Genomic DNA, 16854 nt, shown 5'->3' with positions numbered 1-16854 from the left:
TGAATTGCTTATTTACTCTTTCCAAAAATACTAGGACTAGGGGCTATGTAAAGGAACTATGAAGTAATAAATTTAAAACAAATGGGAGAAAGTATTTCTTCACTCAACGACTAACTAAACTCTGGAATTCATTGCCAGAGAATGTGTTAAAAGCAGTTAGCTTAGCAGAGTTTAAAAAAAGGTTTGGATAATTTCCTAAATGAAAGTCTATAAGCCATTATTAAGATGGACTTGGGAAAATCCATTACATATTCTAGGATAAGCAGCACCAAATCTGTTTTATTGTTTTGGGATCTTGCCAGGTACTTGTGACCTGGATTGGCCGCTGCTGGAAATAGGATACTGGGCTTGTTGGACCTTCGGTCTGTCCCCGTATGGCAATGCTTATGTTCTTATGTTCATAATATTTGAGAACAGCCCCAGAAACGCCTCTCTCCAGACCCCCAAATATGTACATGCCTTAGGATTTACGCGCACATAACTATAGAATATGATATGCAGGTAAATGCTAATTATTGCCCATGGGCGGACTGGATGGACCATTCAGGTCTTTATCTGCCATCACTATCTTACTGTATTAGTGCTGATAATTGGTAGTTATCACCCAGTTATCAGCGCTGATTGGGTTATTACTCAGTTAAGTTACATGTATTAAATTGGGTGCTTGCCAGTGCACCGAAACACGGCCCGTGTCGAGTCTATCCGTCAATTAATAAACAAGAAACTTTGATCATCTCAATCCTGAAGGCCCAGTGTTGCTTTTTTGTTTCGATAAGAATATAAGTGCCAAATTTAGCAAGCCCTCTTCAGCATAACCTGATATTCATTTTGTTGGATTTTAGATTTCCAAACTGAAACTCAAGATAACTTACAATTTAAGTACAGTATGTAGGTCCTTGCCTCAAAGTGCTTAGGGCCCTGTTTACTAAGCCACACTAACGTTTTTAGCACGCACTAAATGCTAGAGTCACCCATATTTTCCTCGTGCTAATCATTAGCATGCGCTAAAAAACGCTAACACACCCTTAGTGCTGCATAGTAAACAGGACCCTTAGTATCTGAACTGGTATGTGAGGCAGTAGAAGGTGAAATGACTGGTCCAAGGTCACAAGAAGCATCAGTGGGAGTCCTGGCTTCCCTGATTCTCAACATGGTTCTTTAGGTCACATCTGTAGTCTGAATATTGGCTGGGACCTGCATAAGGATATTTGGTCAGATCCCCCCCATTCCCTGTTCCAATGACATCTCCCCTCCCCTCCCCAAAGAGCATTGGAAACTCCCCATTGTAATCCCCAAGGACTGTTGGAAATCCCCCCATTTCAGTTTCCAAGTAGCATTGCAACCCCTGTTCTGATCCCCCTCCCTCCTGAACCCTTCCCCAAGAGCAGGTGTTTCCCTAATCTACCCACTCTCTATAGCTCTCAAGGGCCTACATTCACATTCCCTAGTAGTCTAAGGTCCAAAGGGCATAAGTGATGCCCACTTGCTCCTGCCCATCATGGCTCTGACTTGAAAATGGCTGCTACAACTTCCCCAACCATGGACCGCCCAGGCTCTGTCCACATCAGAAGTCTCCAGAAATATTCAGTGGTACTTCAGGGTACAATTTGAGCCTCTTCTACCTGCTTAAATAATTTTGAATATCGACCCCTCAGCCCCAGATTTATATTAGTTGTCTTAAAAATGTTCATCCTTATGTGTACAATGTTATTTTGTTTGATTTAAATAATTCTGTATGTCATTTTTCAGGATTGGTGAAGATGGTAGCTGAAAGTCGCGAGTTCACAAGAAAAATTCCACCCCAGAAGCCAAAGCGAAGTCCTAACACACATTTGTCTGCCTCATTTGATGAAACATGTCTGGGCCGTTCGCCGGCTGTGCTGGCTTCTGGAGCAGGGGCACCACGTGATTTCCGAGGGACAGACTCACATCGGAAAGTCAGAAGCTCTGACACAGAGGAAGAGGAGCCAGTCTACATAGAGATGGTAGGGGATATCTTCAGGGGGCAGGGTACCCCAGATGAGGAGTCTGATGAATGCGAGGCCATATATGAAGAGATGAAGTACCCACTTCTGGAGGACTCTGCTGACCCCAGGGCCAATGGGTACTCTTCAATGGTGGCCAGGGACCAGACTAGGAGAGAGGCCACTAAAATCCCTACTCCTCCCCTAGCCAAAATGTCTCCATGTGAAATCCCACCACCATTCCCCAATCTTCTTCAGCACCGTCCTCCGCTCCTGGCACTTCCTCAGGCGAAGGCCCAGAAGGGCTCAAAGGCTGGTGCGGCAGTGACAACACAGCAGGGTTCCAAACTTCCTGTGCTGCAGGGTGCCCAACCCAAGGAATCTTCATCAATGCCAACAACTTCCCAAGTGCCTGGGCAGCAGAGAGGAGGAGGAGGAGAGGACAAGGATCAGAGTCTGCTTTGCCCTTCTGGTAGAGCGAGAAGCCATTCTACCCCACTCCCACCTCAAGCCTCTGGCCATCACCGGCCAGGGAAGGAGCTTCCTAATTCTCACAGCATGATCTGCCCCCCAGCAAAGGCAGTAGCTGCAGCTCACTCACTACTTCCAGTCCCTCAGTCTTCTGGGCAGCCCAAGGACAAAGCTGTCTCATACACAATGGTGTACTCTGCAGTGAAGGTCACCCACTCTGTGCTTCCCATGCCTCAAGCTTCTATTGAACAAAAAACAGAGAAGGAGATATCAGTGGTCCATGGTTTGCTCTGTTCCACTGGTCGAACTACTGCTCAAGGCAAGTCTGCCTCAGTCCTCTCTAGGAGCTCTACACCCCATAGCCTGCAGGAGCAACCGACGCAATCTCCTTTGAGCATGCTGTGGACCTACCCTTCGGCTGGAACAAAGAGACCACCTGCCTATGATGGCGCTAAATCCGTAGTAGCCCCCAAAGGCTGCTCCTCTTCTGTGCCTCAGCCCACGGTCAGGACTCAAGTACATGACCATGGGAACTTTGCCAGTATCTCTTGCTCTCATGTGATCAGTAACTCAGACTCCAGGGGTGTGGCCAGTCCTCCAGAGGAACAGCCCTTTTTCTCGGGGTGGGCTTTGCATAGGAAGCCCTCGTGCAGCCGGACATCCAAGGACCGTGAAAGTAAGTGTGTTAGGCCTATAATTCCCTCCATCATTCTGTTGTATGTAGAGATGGATTCCAAGTCTGGATTGTTATCATAAATCCAATGGTATTTCAAATTAGCCATTAAAAAAATTCCTGAATATTGCCGGTAAAATATGTTGCATATGCCCAAGTAAGGTACTATAGGCATGGCTGGTGTTGAGAGCATTAAATTATGGGGTTTTTTGGACCACATCTATAGTCCTTCTATGTCAAAGAATACTATATCCTGAGGGACTGACTAATATTTTGCCTTACTATGTGGGACCTTGGCCAATATCATTTACACACACATACAGAGGGGGAGAAATCCTCAATCAGCATCACTCGTGTAAAAGGCCGCCGAAAGATTGGATTGGTTCTTAAAATGGGCACCCAGCCTGATGTTTAACCACCTGGTGCAGGAGTCTTAAGCCAATTTGGAAGTCCAGTATGTGGTAAATTAGTATATCCACTCCCAATAACTTGTTTCTAGAGTGGTTTGACTGAGGTGATCCCGTGGCTTCAGATTATTGAAGAGAAGTCAACTAAGGCCTGGTTTTAGTCCCATTGGATCTCAGAAAAACAGCAACTGTTAAGTCCAGAGATGAACTGGGGGTAAAAACAGCCATGGCCCAAGGCACCTTGAACACAGGTTTCTTTTAGGGATGGACAGTCCAAAAATGTTTGTTTGTTTTATTTCCTGTGCTGTTTGGAGCATTACCCATTTTGGAGTCGATATTCTAAGTGATTTATCCAGCCAAAAATGGCTCCTGGCCGGTTAAATCGCTTGTTGGGGCTAACTGGTCATTTTCAGTTCCACTTAATTAGTTAATGCTGCTGAAAATGACCAGTTAGCTCCCCAAGCAAAACCCAACTATTTTGGGGTGTTCCAGGGGCGGAGTTAGCACTTAGCTGATGAAGCAGCAATACTCAACTGGCCAAGGTCACCTCATAAATTGGACCATATAAAAGTCAGTCCTATCTTTATGCTGGTCCCTATAACCTGTTAAGTGCGGAATATCACACTTAGGGGCCCTTTTACTAAGGCGCGCTGAAAAATGGCCTTTGCTGGTGTAGGCGCATGTGTTGGACGTGCGCAGGTCTATTTTTCAGCAGGCCTGCAAAAAAGGCCTTTTTTTATTTGTGGCCGAAAATGGATGTACAGCAAAATTAAAACCAGCGTGCTTCCATTTTCGGCCTGAGACCTTAATCGCCACCCACTGACGTAGCAGTAAGGTCTCACATGTTAACCAGGTGGTAATCGTCAGCATGCATAACATAAGTAATGCCACACTGGGACAAGACCAAGGGTCCATCGAGCCCAGCATCCTGTCCACGACAGCGGCCAATCCAGGCCAAGGGCACCTGACCAGCTTCCCAAACGTACAAACATTCTATACATGTTATTCCTGGAATTGTGGATTTTTCCCAAGTCCATTTAGTAGTGGTTTATGGACTTGTCCTTTAGGAAACCGTCTAACCCCTTTTTAAACTCTGCCAAGCTAACCGCCTTCACCACGTTCTCCGGCAACGAATTCCAGAGTTTAATTATGTGTTGGGTGAAGAAAAATTTTCTCCGATTTGTTTTAAATTTAGGGCAAGCTAAACATTACAGATGTCCATAGGAATATATGGACGTCTCTAACGTTTAGTGTGCCCTAAATATAAGCGTGCGCTAAAAACACTAGCGTGCCTTAGTAAAAGACCCCCTAAGTGCTACCAGCTGAATATTTATTTGTTGCATTTGTATCCCACATTTTCCCACCTTTTTGCAGGCTCAATGTGGTTTACATTATGTCGTCATGGCGATCGCCATTTCCGGAATAAAAAATACAAAGTATTGTTACATTAAAGTTCATAAATGTTAAGGTAAATTATAAAATAAGTTGGATAAACAGTTCACTTCAGGCATAAGATATAAAGAGCAATGCGTTAATGTTCACTGGTGACAAATTGATTGATGCAATCAATATTGACCCCTTTGATTTGTTCTGTGTACCTTTATTTTCATTTCAGGCGGTTGTGTTGTTAAGAGTGTGCACTCTGCTGAAAAGGCCTTTTTAAACATTGTGTGGCCACATAAATGCATAGAAATGCATGTGCCGACAAGAGGGAGTGCACTATGCACTACCCCCCGGATTCTATATATCGCGCCTAGAATTCCGCGCCGAAATCCAAGTGTATTCTGTAACAACGTGCATTACTTAATAGGCTTAACAAGTTGATCAGCATTGATAACAAGTCATAACGAGCAATAATGAGAACTAATTGGCAATAATTAGAATTTACACACACAACTCACTAAGTGCATTCTATAATGCACTGTGCCTAAATTCTAACGCGCCGTGGCCAAAAAGGAGCGTGGTTATGGGCAGGGTAATGGACGTTTCATTGGCATCCCAAAATTTACGCACGCTGTTATAGAATATGCTCCTGTGTGTTTAAAACTACTTGCTGGCATTTATGCCACATTTCCCTTGGTGTAAATGGATTTGCGTAGTTTTAAGTGCCGTGATATCAACTGAGCTTGTTCTATATAGTGCACCTACATATAGGCGCCGCTTACAGAATACACTTAGGCAGAAATTTATTCTGCGCGGAGTTTTCAGGAGCCACATATAGAATCTGACCCTATATATATATGTTACTAGGGGTGTAGTTTGGCCAGAAAATAGGTGGAGGCCTGTGTGTGTTTTACACAATAACTCCCTGGACATACAGTAATAGAATATATTTTATGTTTATTAGAAATTTGATAACCCGCCATAATTCCAAAAGAATTGGGTCTAGGCAGTTTACAATACAAAATTACACAAAGCATAAGAACGTCAGTGTCAAGATAGGACAGAAAAGCCAGTCATACAGCAATCGCACAACAGAACTAAAACAGAAAGTAAAATGAAAACATAAAATCCAAAATGAAAACAATAACCGCTTATTCTCATTCCACATAGGGTCACTTGTGAAGGTAAACTAATTTGCCTGTTTAGCACCTAATTGGTGATAACCATCGAAAATTGGGCTTAAGAAGCACTAATTGGCAATGATTAGGAGTTGAGCATGGAACTGATCTACGCCCCTACTCTATAAACAGCACACTTACCCTCTAATTCTGTAAAATTGCCAAAAATTGCACACATAAATTTGGGTGAGCATGCAATTTAATTGAATAACAAACTAATCGGCACCAATAATTGGGTTTTTAACAATTACTGGCACTAATTAAAGTTAATTGAATTTTATACATGTAAATTTTAGGCACAGGATACACACCTAAAATTTACATGCGTTTTGAAAAAGGAGGTGTGGAAACGGGCAGCTCATGGGCAGAATGGGGGCGTTCCTAAAATTGTTATAGATATGCACCTAATCTAGGCACGTACATTTCTACCGCGTTTCAGTTGGAGCTAGTGGCCATGCCTAAAGCAGGGGCATAGCTATGCCACGGGGGCCTGGGCCCCTGTAGATTTGGCCCTGGACCCCTGCCGATGACCCTCTCAACCCCCCCTCCTGCCGCCAACCCGCCATCGCCTACCTTTGCTGGCGGGGGACCCCAACCCCTACCAGCCGAGGTCCTCTTCTTCCTTCGTTCTGTTTCTGAGTCTGACGTCCTGCAGGATGTCAGACTCAGAAACAGAACGAAGGAAGAAGAGGACCTCAGCTGGCGGGGGTTGGGGTCCCCCGCCAGCAAAGGTAGGCGATGGCAGGGGGGGTCGAGAGGGTCGTCGTCGGGGGGCGGGGGGGTCAAAGTTGGTGGTGGTGGTGGGGGGTCGGCGGCACCGGGGGGGGAGGGGGCTAAAATGTGCCCCCTCACCTCGGGCTCTGGACCCCTCCTCCCGCCGGTCTGGCTACGCCCCTGGCCTAGAGTTATCAAAACCACACAGCCAGTTCCCAAGTGTATAGTTATTACAGGGCTACCCTGTATTTGTTCACACCGGAGCCTGCAAAGGCCTCTCCGGTACTATGTAAGCCACATTGAGCCTACAAATAGGTGGGAAAATGTGGGATACAAATGTAACAAATAAATAAATAAAGTCATCCACGTTCGTTAGTCAATTCATTTCATCGATATATTCTCTATTTCCTAGTGACCTCTGCGGTGCTCATTGCCAACTAACTTTCATCACAATGGATCTAGCACCCACCTCTTCATCGGTTCACTATGTATGTAGTGTCTCCAGTGGCGTACCGGGGGGGGGGGGGGGGGGGGGCGGTTCGCCCCGGGTGCACGCCCGCTGGGGGGGGGGGTGCCGCGCGCCTGTCTGCTCCGCTCGTTCCATGCTCCCTCTGCCCCGGAACAGGTTACTTCCTGTTCCGGGGCAGAGGAAGCATGGAACGAGCAAAGCCGACAGGCGCGCGGCACCCCCCCAGCAGGTAAAAATGCACCCGGGAGGTGTGTGTCCTTTCGCCGGGGAGGAGGTGTCCTTTCGCCGGGGGTGTGGGGGTCGCGCTGCACCCGGGGGGGGGTCCTTTCGCCAGGGGTGGGGGGCGCGCTGCACCCGGGGGGGGGGGCGCATCGGCGATCCGCCCCGGGTGTCAGCCACCCTAGGAACGCCACTGATTGTCTCTTATAACATTCTTATTCTTATTTTTAGTTTCTATTTTTAATTCTTATTTAACCAGTATATCAACTGATACTCATCTAAAGTTAGGCCTGATTCCTGGGCGCAAGCGCTATTCTATAAAACTGCCCCTAAATTTTAGCATGGCTTAAAGAATAGCTCTTTTTTCAGCACCATATATAGAATCTAGCCCTCCATTTCTATAGCGTGCATCTCCTAAAGGTTGTGGTCATGGGAGGGGCATGGGTTGGTCGGGGCATGCTCAGCATTAATATGTGGTTTTATAGAATACTTGCATTTACATGCCTAATGCCAGTAGGTTGGCGCGAACAAGCTTTTGGCTGGCATAAATGCTGTCACCTAAAGTTAAACCACCACAAAACAATGGGAAAGCAACAATCCACAAAAAATACAATTTCCATATGTCAGTATTTAATATTCAATCTTCCCGGGACTCTACATAGTACTCCTAGAGAGCCGCATTGAAATCCAGGCGTATGGCTTAACAAGCTAATCAGCGTTGATAATAACAACACTTAACAAGCAATAATAAGCACTAATTAGTAATAATTAGAATTTGTGCGCACAACTCGCTACGTTTATTCTGTAATGAACTGTGCCTAAATTCTAATGCGTGCAGTTCAGAAGGGGTGTGGCTATGGGCGGGGAAATGGGCATTTTGTAGGCGTTCCAAAATGTACACGCATAGTTATAGAATATGGCCCAGTGCGTGTAAATCTACGTGCAGGGATTTTACGCCACATTTCATTGGTATAAATGTTTTAGACACTGGGATATCAACTAAGCATATTCTATATACTGTGCCTAAATCTAGGCACCGCTTATAGAATACGCTTAGTTGGAAATGTTTACCATGTGGATCTTTTAGGCGCCAAATATAGAATCTGGCCCTCTATGCTTATAGATGGTGCTTATAGATAATGAAATATTTTTAATGTACATTTAATGTGATTTTCCTTCCGGAAACCACTAAAAACCCATCTGCAAGCAAGCCTATCCAAATGACCCAAACTAATTCTATGAATCCTACTACCCATCACATATCCAGAAGACGACGATGACGATGACCTTGACTATCTTTTCCACCAAAATTCTATATGCTTATCCAGTAATCCATCCCCCTCCTGCCTCTTCTACCCTTGCCCACACATCTCCTATTCCTTCACCCCTGTCCTTCTCTACCTACCCATCACTTTTGTTTATTCTGTTATAATTAACTTTTATTTTCTTTATCAATATCCTGTAATCCCTATTACTATGTAAGCCGCATTGAACCTGCTTGAGTGGGAAATGTAATAATAATAATAATAATAATAAGGACCATCACAGACCTCAATAAGGTCTAATATTGTCCACTGGCCTCTAATCATTGCAAATGTAAAAAAAAAAAAGAAAAAGTTAAGGTCATATAAACAACGGAAGAAAAACACCCACAGGATCTAGAAGTAAAAACAGATTATGTTTTTTTTTTTGTTACATTTGTACCCCGCGCTTTCCCACTCATGGCAGGCTCAATGCGGCTTACAGGTACTTATTTGTACCTGGGGCAATGGAGGGTTAAGTGACTTGCCCAGAGTCACAAGGAGCTGCCTGTGCCTGAAGTGGGAATTGAACTCAGTTCCTTAGTTCCCCAGGACCAGAGTCCACCACCCTAACCACTAGGCCACTCCTTTTTTTATCATTTTCAACTTTACTTAGCTTGCACAGAGAGACCCACAACCAATACGACCCATGTTTCACCAATAGGCTGCATCAGGGTAAAGCTGTGTCTCGTCAAGATTGTACTCTTCCACTGAGTATGAAGATGGATAGTTTTTTGTAGATGTGGAAGAGTAACTGAGGTAACCACTACTAGAAAGAGCATGTTCCAGATAACAGGCTTGAGTGAAGCATTGGCTCAAATGGCAGCTTCTTAAGAGATTTAAGGATGACGCTGAAATCCCAGGGCAAAGTCTTGTTCAGCTTAACAACTTGGTTTGCCATTTGGATGCATCTAAAATTGTCCTCTTGATTCAGCTGGATTTCATGCCAGCATTTGATTCAGTTGGCCACTCTCTTCTCTGGTCTTGTCTACATGAGTCTGGAGTGTGAGGGTCAGTGTTTAACTGGTTTTCCTTGTATTGCTCTAATCATCTTTTCCAGGTATTCTCGCTCACTCATTTCCACTTTCAAGTAGAGTTCCACAAGGCTCAGGCCTTGCCCCTTGTCTGTTTAATATATTTTTTATCTCCATTTGCCATATTTGCTCAGCAGTCAGGGTTTTCACCTTATATTTATGCCGATGACATTCAGCTCCTGATAGCTAACAACACTTGGGACCAATCTTTTCAAAATACCGTTCTTGCTGGTTTGAACCAATTATGCTCTTGGTTCAATTATAACAAGCTCTCTCTGAATCCTTGCACACGTGAGGTTATTTGGTTCTCAGGCCCAGATTCTCCTCAATCTTACCAACTCTCTTTTAAAGGACTCAATTTGCTCTTTGGGTGTGACATTTGCCTAAAGCTTAGTTTCTGTAAACACATCTCATTCAAGATCTCTAACATTCTTTCAACTCTTAGGAAAATCTGGTCTTTAAAACCATATCTCGATAATAAGGCCTTAAATACCCTATTTCATGCACTGATTCTGAATAACTAGACTATTGTAACTCTTTGTTAGTCGGTCCCCCATCCTACCAAATTTACTGTCTACAGCTTGTTCAGAACAGATTTTATACAACCTTACTACTGCCGAGACTCACAATGCTTACTATTCTGTGATGCCACCCTGCCTAGCTTCTCTTCTAATTCCTTACCAGCCAAGTCGCTCACTCAGATCCACCGGGACTAACCATTTGGTTATGCCTATTATTGGCGTGTGTGTCTCCATTACCTCACACGAGACAGCCTTTTGTTGCTGTGCCTCATAGTTTTGGAAACATTTCCTCACGGATTTGCAATCCATTACCTCTTGCCCTAAATTTAAGACTGCCTTGAAGACTTGCCTTTTTAAGTAGGCTTTTGAGCCCTTTATTAGATGAAGGTTATTTTCCTGACCCTCTTCATTTGCCACTGACCTCCTTTTTCTCTGAATCTCTCTTTTATCCTATTGTGGTCAGTTATTTATGTGCTGTTTTTAATTCCGTTGTAAAAGGTTAATTATGATGTGCTATTGGAGAAGAGGATGTGGTCCCTCTTCACAAAAGTGGTGACAGAGAAGAAGCTGGAAACTACAGGCCGGTAAGACTCACTTTGGTTATTGGAAAAGTAATGGAAGTGGTGCAATGATGATTCTGTACTCAGCCAGTCACTATATTTATGACTGACGTGTGAACTGCTCACTTCTCAACACTATATTATATTTATTTACACTACATTTTGAGTTTATCACCACATACTTTACATTATTCATTTCATTTTATTTAGTGTTTAAAATACCTAATTATAAGTTATTTATTGGAGAGGTCTCATTGATTTATTTTTTCCTCTTTCAGTTTTTAGTTAAAATTTAATGCCAAGAAGTGCAGAGTGATGCACTTGGAGTGCAGAAACCCAAAACAGAGATACCAGATAGGAGGGGAGAGATTGGTAGGCTCGACTCAGGAGAGGGACCTTGGGGTGATGGTGTCCGAGGATCTGAAGGTGAAGAAACAATGAGACAAGGAGGTGGCTGTGGCCAGAAGGATGCTAGGCTGCATATAGAAGGGTATAACCAACAAAAGAAAGGAGGTGTTGATGCTCCTCTACAAGTTGTTGGTGAGGTCCCACTTGGAGTATTGTGTTCAGTTTTGGAGGCCATATCTTGCTAAGGATGTAAAAATACTTGAAGCGGTGCAAAGAAAAGCTAAAAAATGTTATGGGATTTGCGTTGGAAGACATACGAGGAAGGACTTACTGACCTGAACATGTATACCATGGAGGAAAGGAGAAACACAGGTGATATGATACAGATGTTCAAATATTTGAAAGGTATTAATCCGCAAACAAACCTTTTCCAGAGACGGGAAGGCGGTAGAACTAGAGGACATTAACTGAGGTTGGGGGGGGGGGGGGGGGGGGACACAGACTCTGAAATAATGTCAGGAAGTATTTTTTCACGGAGAGGGTGGTAGATACTTGGAATGCCCTCCTGCGGGAGGTGGTGGAGATGAAAACGGTAATGGAATTCATAACTGTGTGGGATAAACACCAAGGAATCCTGTTTACAAGGAATGGATCCACAAAAGCTTAGCAGAGATTGGGACAGACTTTTATGGTCTGTGCCCTGAAAATGGCAAGGACAAATCAAGGTCAGGTATATATATATATAAAGTATGACATACAATGAGTTTATCTTGTTGGGCAGACTGGATGGACCGTACATGTTTTTATCTGCCATCATCTGCTGTGCTACTATGTTACTACCACGTTGCTGTTTAGGCCACAGCTTGCCCGCCTGTAAGATGCACTCCAGTGCAAGTGGCCATATGTAAATTAACCCTTTGTCTAAGCTTTGCAGCATTGTTTCACAGTTGTGCAGCCTGTTTGGATATAGCAGCTGCTCTCATCTTCCATGCTGAGCACTTCAGCTTTTGCAAGTATCACCATAACAACATGCAGGAGGTGTTGCCAGCGGACAAGATGCTGCAGGCTTCAGATAAGCCTCACAGCATTTGTAATTAACATTCTGGGAGGCTTTTGTGGCAGGAGCTGGAATCATCACACTGCTCCTTAATCAGGAACAGGTGAAAAAGAATAGCATGGTGACAGAGGGCAAAGAAATGGGCAAAGCCAACAATAAGACCGAGTATATGAGGATAGTGGCTCTGAGAAATGAGTTCTAATTCTGGTTTTGATTCTAGGCAAGTGCCTGTAAGTCACTGTGTTTTGCTTTATGTAACCCTCTGTTATATTGAAGCCCTGTGTGGGAGGAACCCAGCATGGAAATAATTATGAGTCCATCTCACACTGGAGGATGTCTTGATTCATGGAATCTCAGTGTGGGGTGGAGCTAGGGTTACCATATGTCCGGATTTAGCCGGACATGTCCTCTTTTTGAGGACATGTCCGGGCTTCCGGACGGGTTTTGCCAGTCTGCCCGTTTGTCCGGGTGGGCGCGCCTATCCTAGCCTCTCCTTCCCTTACGTACTATCTACTGCCCTGGTGGTCTAGTGACCTCTTCGGGGCGGGAAAGAGCCCCCTCTTTCCTGCCAGGAGCGCTGCCCTTGCCCTGCATCCTGTTACTGTGACGGTCTCGGGATTCAAAATGGCCGCTGAGAGTTCCATGTACGTCAACACAAAGATATTTAACTAATGAAGTCACAGAGAAAGTGATTTTGCAGTAAAAAAGTCTTACACCACTGCGGGGCTTGCACCAGTTCCTGCATAGCAACATTACCTTGATGACGGAAAGAAGATCCTCCACCTAAGTTTTTGCAAGCTAAGTAGCTATTTTTATTGAATGATCATATTTTTGTGATTATTTAGAGTCGAAATACAGTACAGGAGGCAGGGAGTGCTATGATGGTGGAATGGTGTTGTTGCATTTCTTGAGTCTTCGGGACGCTGTAATACACCAAAAAAAAAAAAACTGAGCACAAGTGACATTTTTATAAATATAATAATTTTTTCACACCAATATAGGGTTTGGTTTTGACCTTATATGTATAATTTTTGGTTGGTTTCTTTATATGTTTTTCAGTTTACTGATTAGAAAATGAATGTTTTCTTAAACCCAGAATAGTTATTGCCTTACAATAAATTTTAACTGCCAGACCCTCGACCATTCCTCTAAGGTTCGGAGATCCCCTCTCATCGCTTCTACTCCCTCCAGGGTATCCACTCTATTGGATATTTTCATGTCATCAGCAAAAAGGTACACCTTTCCTTCCAACCCTAAAGGAATATCTCCAACAAATATATTACACAGAATAGGCCCCAGCACCGACCCCTGAGGAACTCCACTGCTCACCTTCCTTTCCTCCAATCAGATTCCATTTACCACCACCCTCTGCCACCTCTTGATCAACCAGTTTCTTATCCAGTTCACCACTTTCGGTCCTAAGTTCAACCCTTTCAGCTTATTCACGAGTCTTCTGTGGGGGACCATATCAAAGGCTTTGCTGAAGTCCAAGTAGATTATATCTAGCACATGTCCTTCATCCAGTTCTTTGGTCACCCAGTCAAAGAAGTCAATAAGATTAGTTTGGCAGGATTTTCCTTTGGGAAAGCCATGTTGCCTCGGGTCCTGTAACCCGTTGGCTTCTAGAAAGTGAACTATCCTTTCTTTCTGCAGCGACTCCATTATTTTTCCTACCACCGACGTGAGACTTACCGGTCTGTAGTTTCCCACTTCTTCTCTGTCTCCACTTTTGTGAAGAGGGACCACATTTGCTTGTCTCCAATCTTGCGGAACCTCTCCTGTCTCTAAAGATCTATTAAATAAATCTTTAAGAGGTCCCACCAGGACGTCTCTGAGCTCCTTCAGTATTCTGGGATGTATCCCATCCAGCCCCATACCTTTGTCCACCTTCAGATTCTCCAGCTGTTTATAAACTCTTTCTTCCGTAAACGGCGCAGTATCCAGTCCATTCCCAGACATTCCCTCGGCAGCCGACCGCGGTCCTTCTCCAGGATTTTCCTCTGTGAATACCGAAGAGAAATAATTGTTTAGCATGTTCGCTTTATCTTCATCACTCTCCACATAGCCATTCTCATTATCTTTCAGTCTCGTAATTCCATTACTCTCTCTTCTCCTTTCTCCAATATATATGAAAAAGATCTTGTCACCTCTCTTTACATCTTTAGCCATTTTTTCTTCCGCTCGCGCTTTCGCTAGCCATACTCCCCTCTTCGCGCCTTTGAGTTTTATTCGATAATCTTTTCCGTGATCCTCTCATTGCGTTCTTTTGTATTTCTTGAACAAAGCCTCTTTTGCTCTTATTTTTTCAGCTACTTGTTTGGAGAACCATATAGGCTTCCTGCTTCTCTTGTTTTTGTTTACTTTCCTCACAAAAAGATCAGTCGCCATATTTATAGCAGCCTTTAGCTTGGACCACTGTTTTTCCACATCTCCTACGCCTTCCCATGCCAACAGCTCCTTCTTCAGGTATTTCCCCATTTTATCAAAATCAGTACGTATGAAATCCAGTATTTTGAGTTTTGTGCATCCGCACTCCGCCTTCGCTCTTATATTAAACCATACGGTGTGATGATCATTATTAGGTGTGCATTCACCTGGATATCGAAAACACTACCACTGTTTGTGAGCACTAGATCCAGTATCGACCCTTCCCTTGTGGTTTCTGTCACCATTTGTCTGAGCAAGACACATTGACAGGCTACAGAAATGATAAGTAGTACTTACCCCCCGCCTCTGTTCTGCATAGTTTTGCTAGTGCATCTTGAAATTACTAGAACCATGTAATCTATGCAGTAGAGTCGTGGCTAGCATTTTACAGATAAATGATTACTGTCATTATGCATTTCCACAGAGCCCACAGATGAGGTGCAAGCCTGGAATGGCAGTATCGACCTCTGTACCAAAGCAGAGAGGGAAGAGAAGGGATCTCATGGACTCTCACAGTCAGGGATACCTGTCCGCACCCAGCAGAGCTTGGATGGGAGTGGCGTGAGACCTCCAAGCAGGACCGGGCTACCTGTACCCTGTCAAACCTTTCCCGCTTGCCATCGGAATGGAGGTAAGACAGCAAGCTTGGGGCGCAAACAAGAGCACAAATGAGGTGGCCTAATAGTTAAAACAGTTGACCTGACATTTATGGGTTGTGGGTTCAAGTCAGCTGACCTACTCACCCAACCCTGTGGTAGTATTTTTAGTCTGTTATTGAGATGAACATGGAGGAAGCCACTGCTTGCCCCAGGATTGGTAACTTGGAATGTTGCTACTAATTGGGTTTCTGCCAGGTACTTGTGACCTGGATTGGCCACTGTTGGAAACAGGATACTGGGCTAGATGGAACATTGGTCTGACCCAGTATGGCTATTATGTTCACAAATAGGTTACACCAGTGGTTCCCAAACAACCTCGACCACTGCAGGCAAATCTCTCTCATGAATATTCATCGTGGATAGCCTAAAAACCTGACTGGCTGGGGGGTGCCTCTAGGACCAGGTTTGGGAACCACTGGGCTACACTAATTTATCACTGTCATTCACCTTATGCCTCCTGAAAACATATCACCTTTCACACTAAAAGAATTGTGGTATTAAAAACTGTAAAATTTGGTAACACAACTCACAAAATGGAAAGGTTTAGTTATCACGTTCTCTTTTTTTTTTTTTGAGTGAGAGAGGATTATAGGTATTACTGTAAAACAGGGATTTTCAACCCAGTCGTTAGGGTACACTCAGCCTTTTGGGGTATACCAGGCGGTATATCAAGTCCCATTGAATGGGGATATCCTGAAAACCCCAACTGGCTGGGTTGAAAACCCCTGCTATAAAAGAACAGTACAATCCCACAGATGCCAAGTTATCCAGTTCCAGGCTGCAGAATTCTGAGCTACTCCTGGTTTTGAACTTACATCCCAAAGCAGGGTGGGATTTGTAGTGCCCGATCCTGCCCATTGAAATCAGTGCTGTAAGTCCCATAATGCACCAGGATGGGGTGGTCAGCAATCCAGGACTATCCCAAAATCTCCAGCCTGGAACTGGGTAACTTGGCATCTCTGCAATCCCTTATTAGCAGGAGACAGGATTTTAAAATGGTATTTGTTTTAAATATAAACCTTTGTTAAAAATCTGTTAATTTTATGGGGGCTCTAAAATAAGTGATGACACTGCCGGAACTGCCTTTCAAATGACAGAAAAGGAAAAAACACTGTGCTGGATTTTCAGGTGATGTAGTGACCAGTGTAGCAAAGTGGCGTTCCGTGGTTGGCTGACACCCGGGGTGGATCGCCGCTGCGCGCACCCCCCCCCCCCGGGTGCAGTGCAACACGGCACCCCCCCTGGCGTGGACCTCTCGGCGCAGCGCCTCTCACTCCCCCCCCCGACAGTCCCCATCTGCCTATCAGCTGAGCTCCGTGCACCCGGCACCTCGAATCTGCAGTGTTGGTCCTTCCCTCGTACTGTGTCCCGCCCTCTGATGTAACTTCCTATTTCCTTGAGGGTGGGACAAAGTGAGGGAAGGGCCAACGACGAGACAATTTTCTTCTTTTACAGTCAGCCGAGTCAAC

At 44.5% G+C, this 16854-nt stretch overlaps 1 protein-coding gene across 1 annotated transcript in view; it reads left to right on the top strand.

Moving 5' to 3' along the window:
• LOC115458289 (neuronal tyrosine-phosphorylated phosphoinositide-3-kinase adapter 1-like) overlaps window positions 1-16854 on the top strand; it is a 99485-nt gene that overhangs the window by 52984 nt on the left and 29647 nt on the right. Inside the window, exons 3-4 of the mRNA XM_030188152.1 lie at window positions 1750-3111; window positions 15151-15357. Coding sequence (XP_030044012.1) covers window positions 1750-3111; window positions 15151-15357 — 1569 coding nt within the window. The remainder of the gene's footprint in view (window positions 1-1749; window positions 3112-15150; window positions 15358-16854) is intronic.

Source organism: Microcaecilia unicolor, chromosome 14 (assembly GCF_901765095.1).
Source record: "Microcaecilia unicolor chromosome 14, aMicUni1.1, whole genome shotgun sequence".
Taxonomy (NCBI): domain Eukaryota; kingdom Metazoa; phylum Chordata; class Amphibia; order Gymnophiona; family Siphonopidae; genus Microcaecilia; species Microcaecilia unicolor.
Note: the sequence above shows the minus strand (reverse complement) of the source record. Positions and strands in the feature narration are given on the sequence as shown.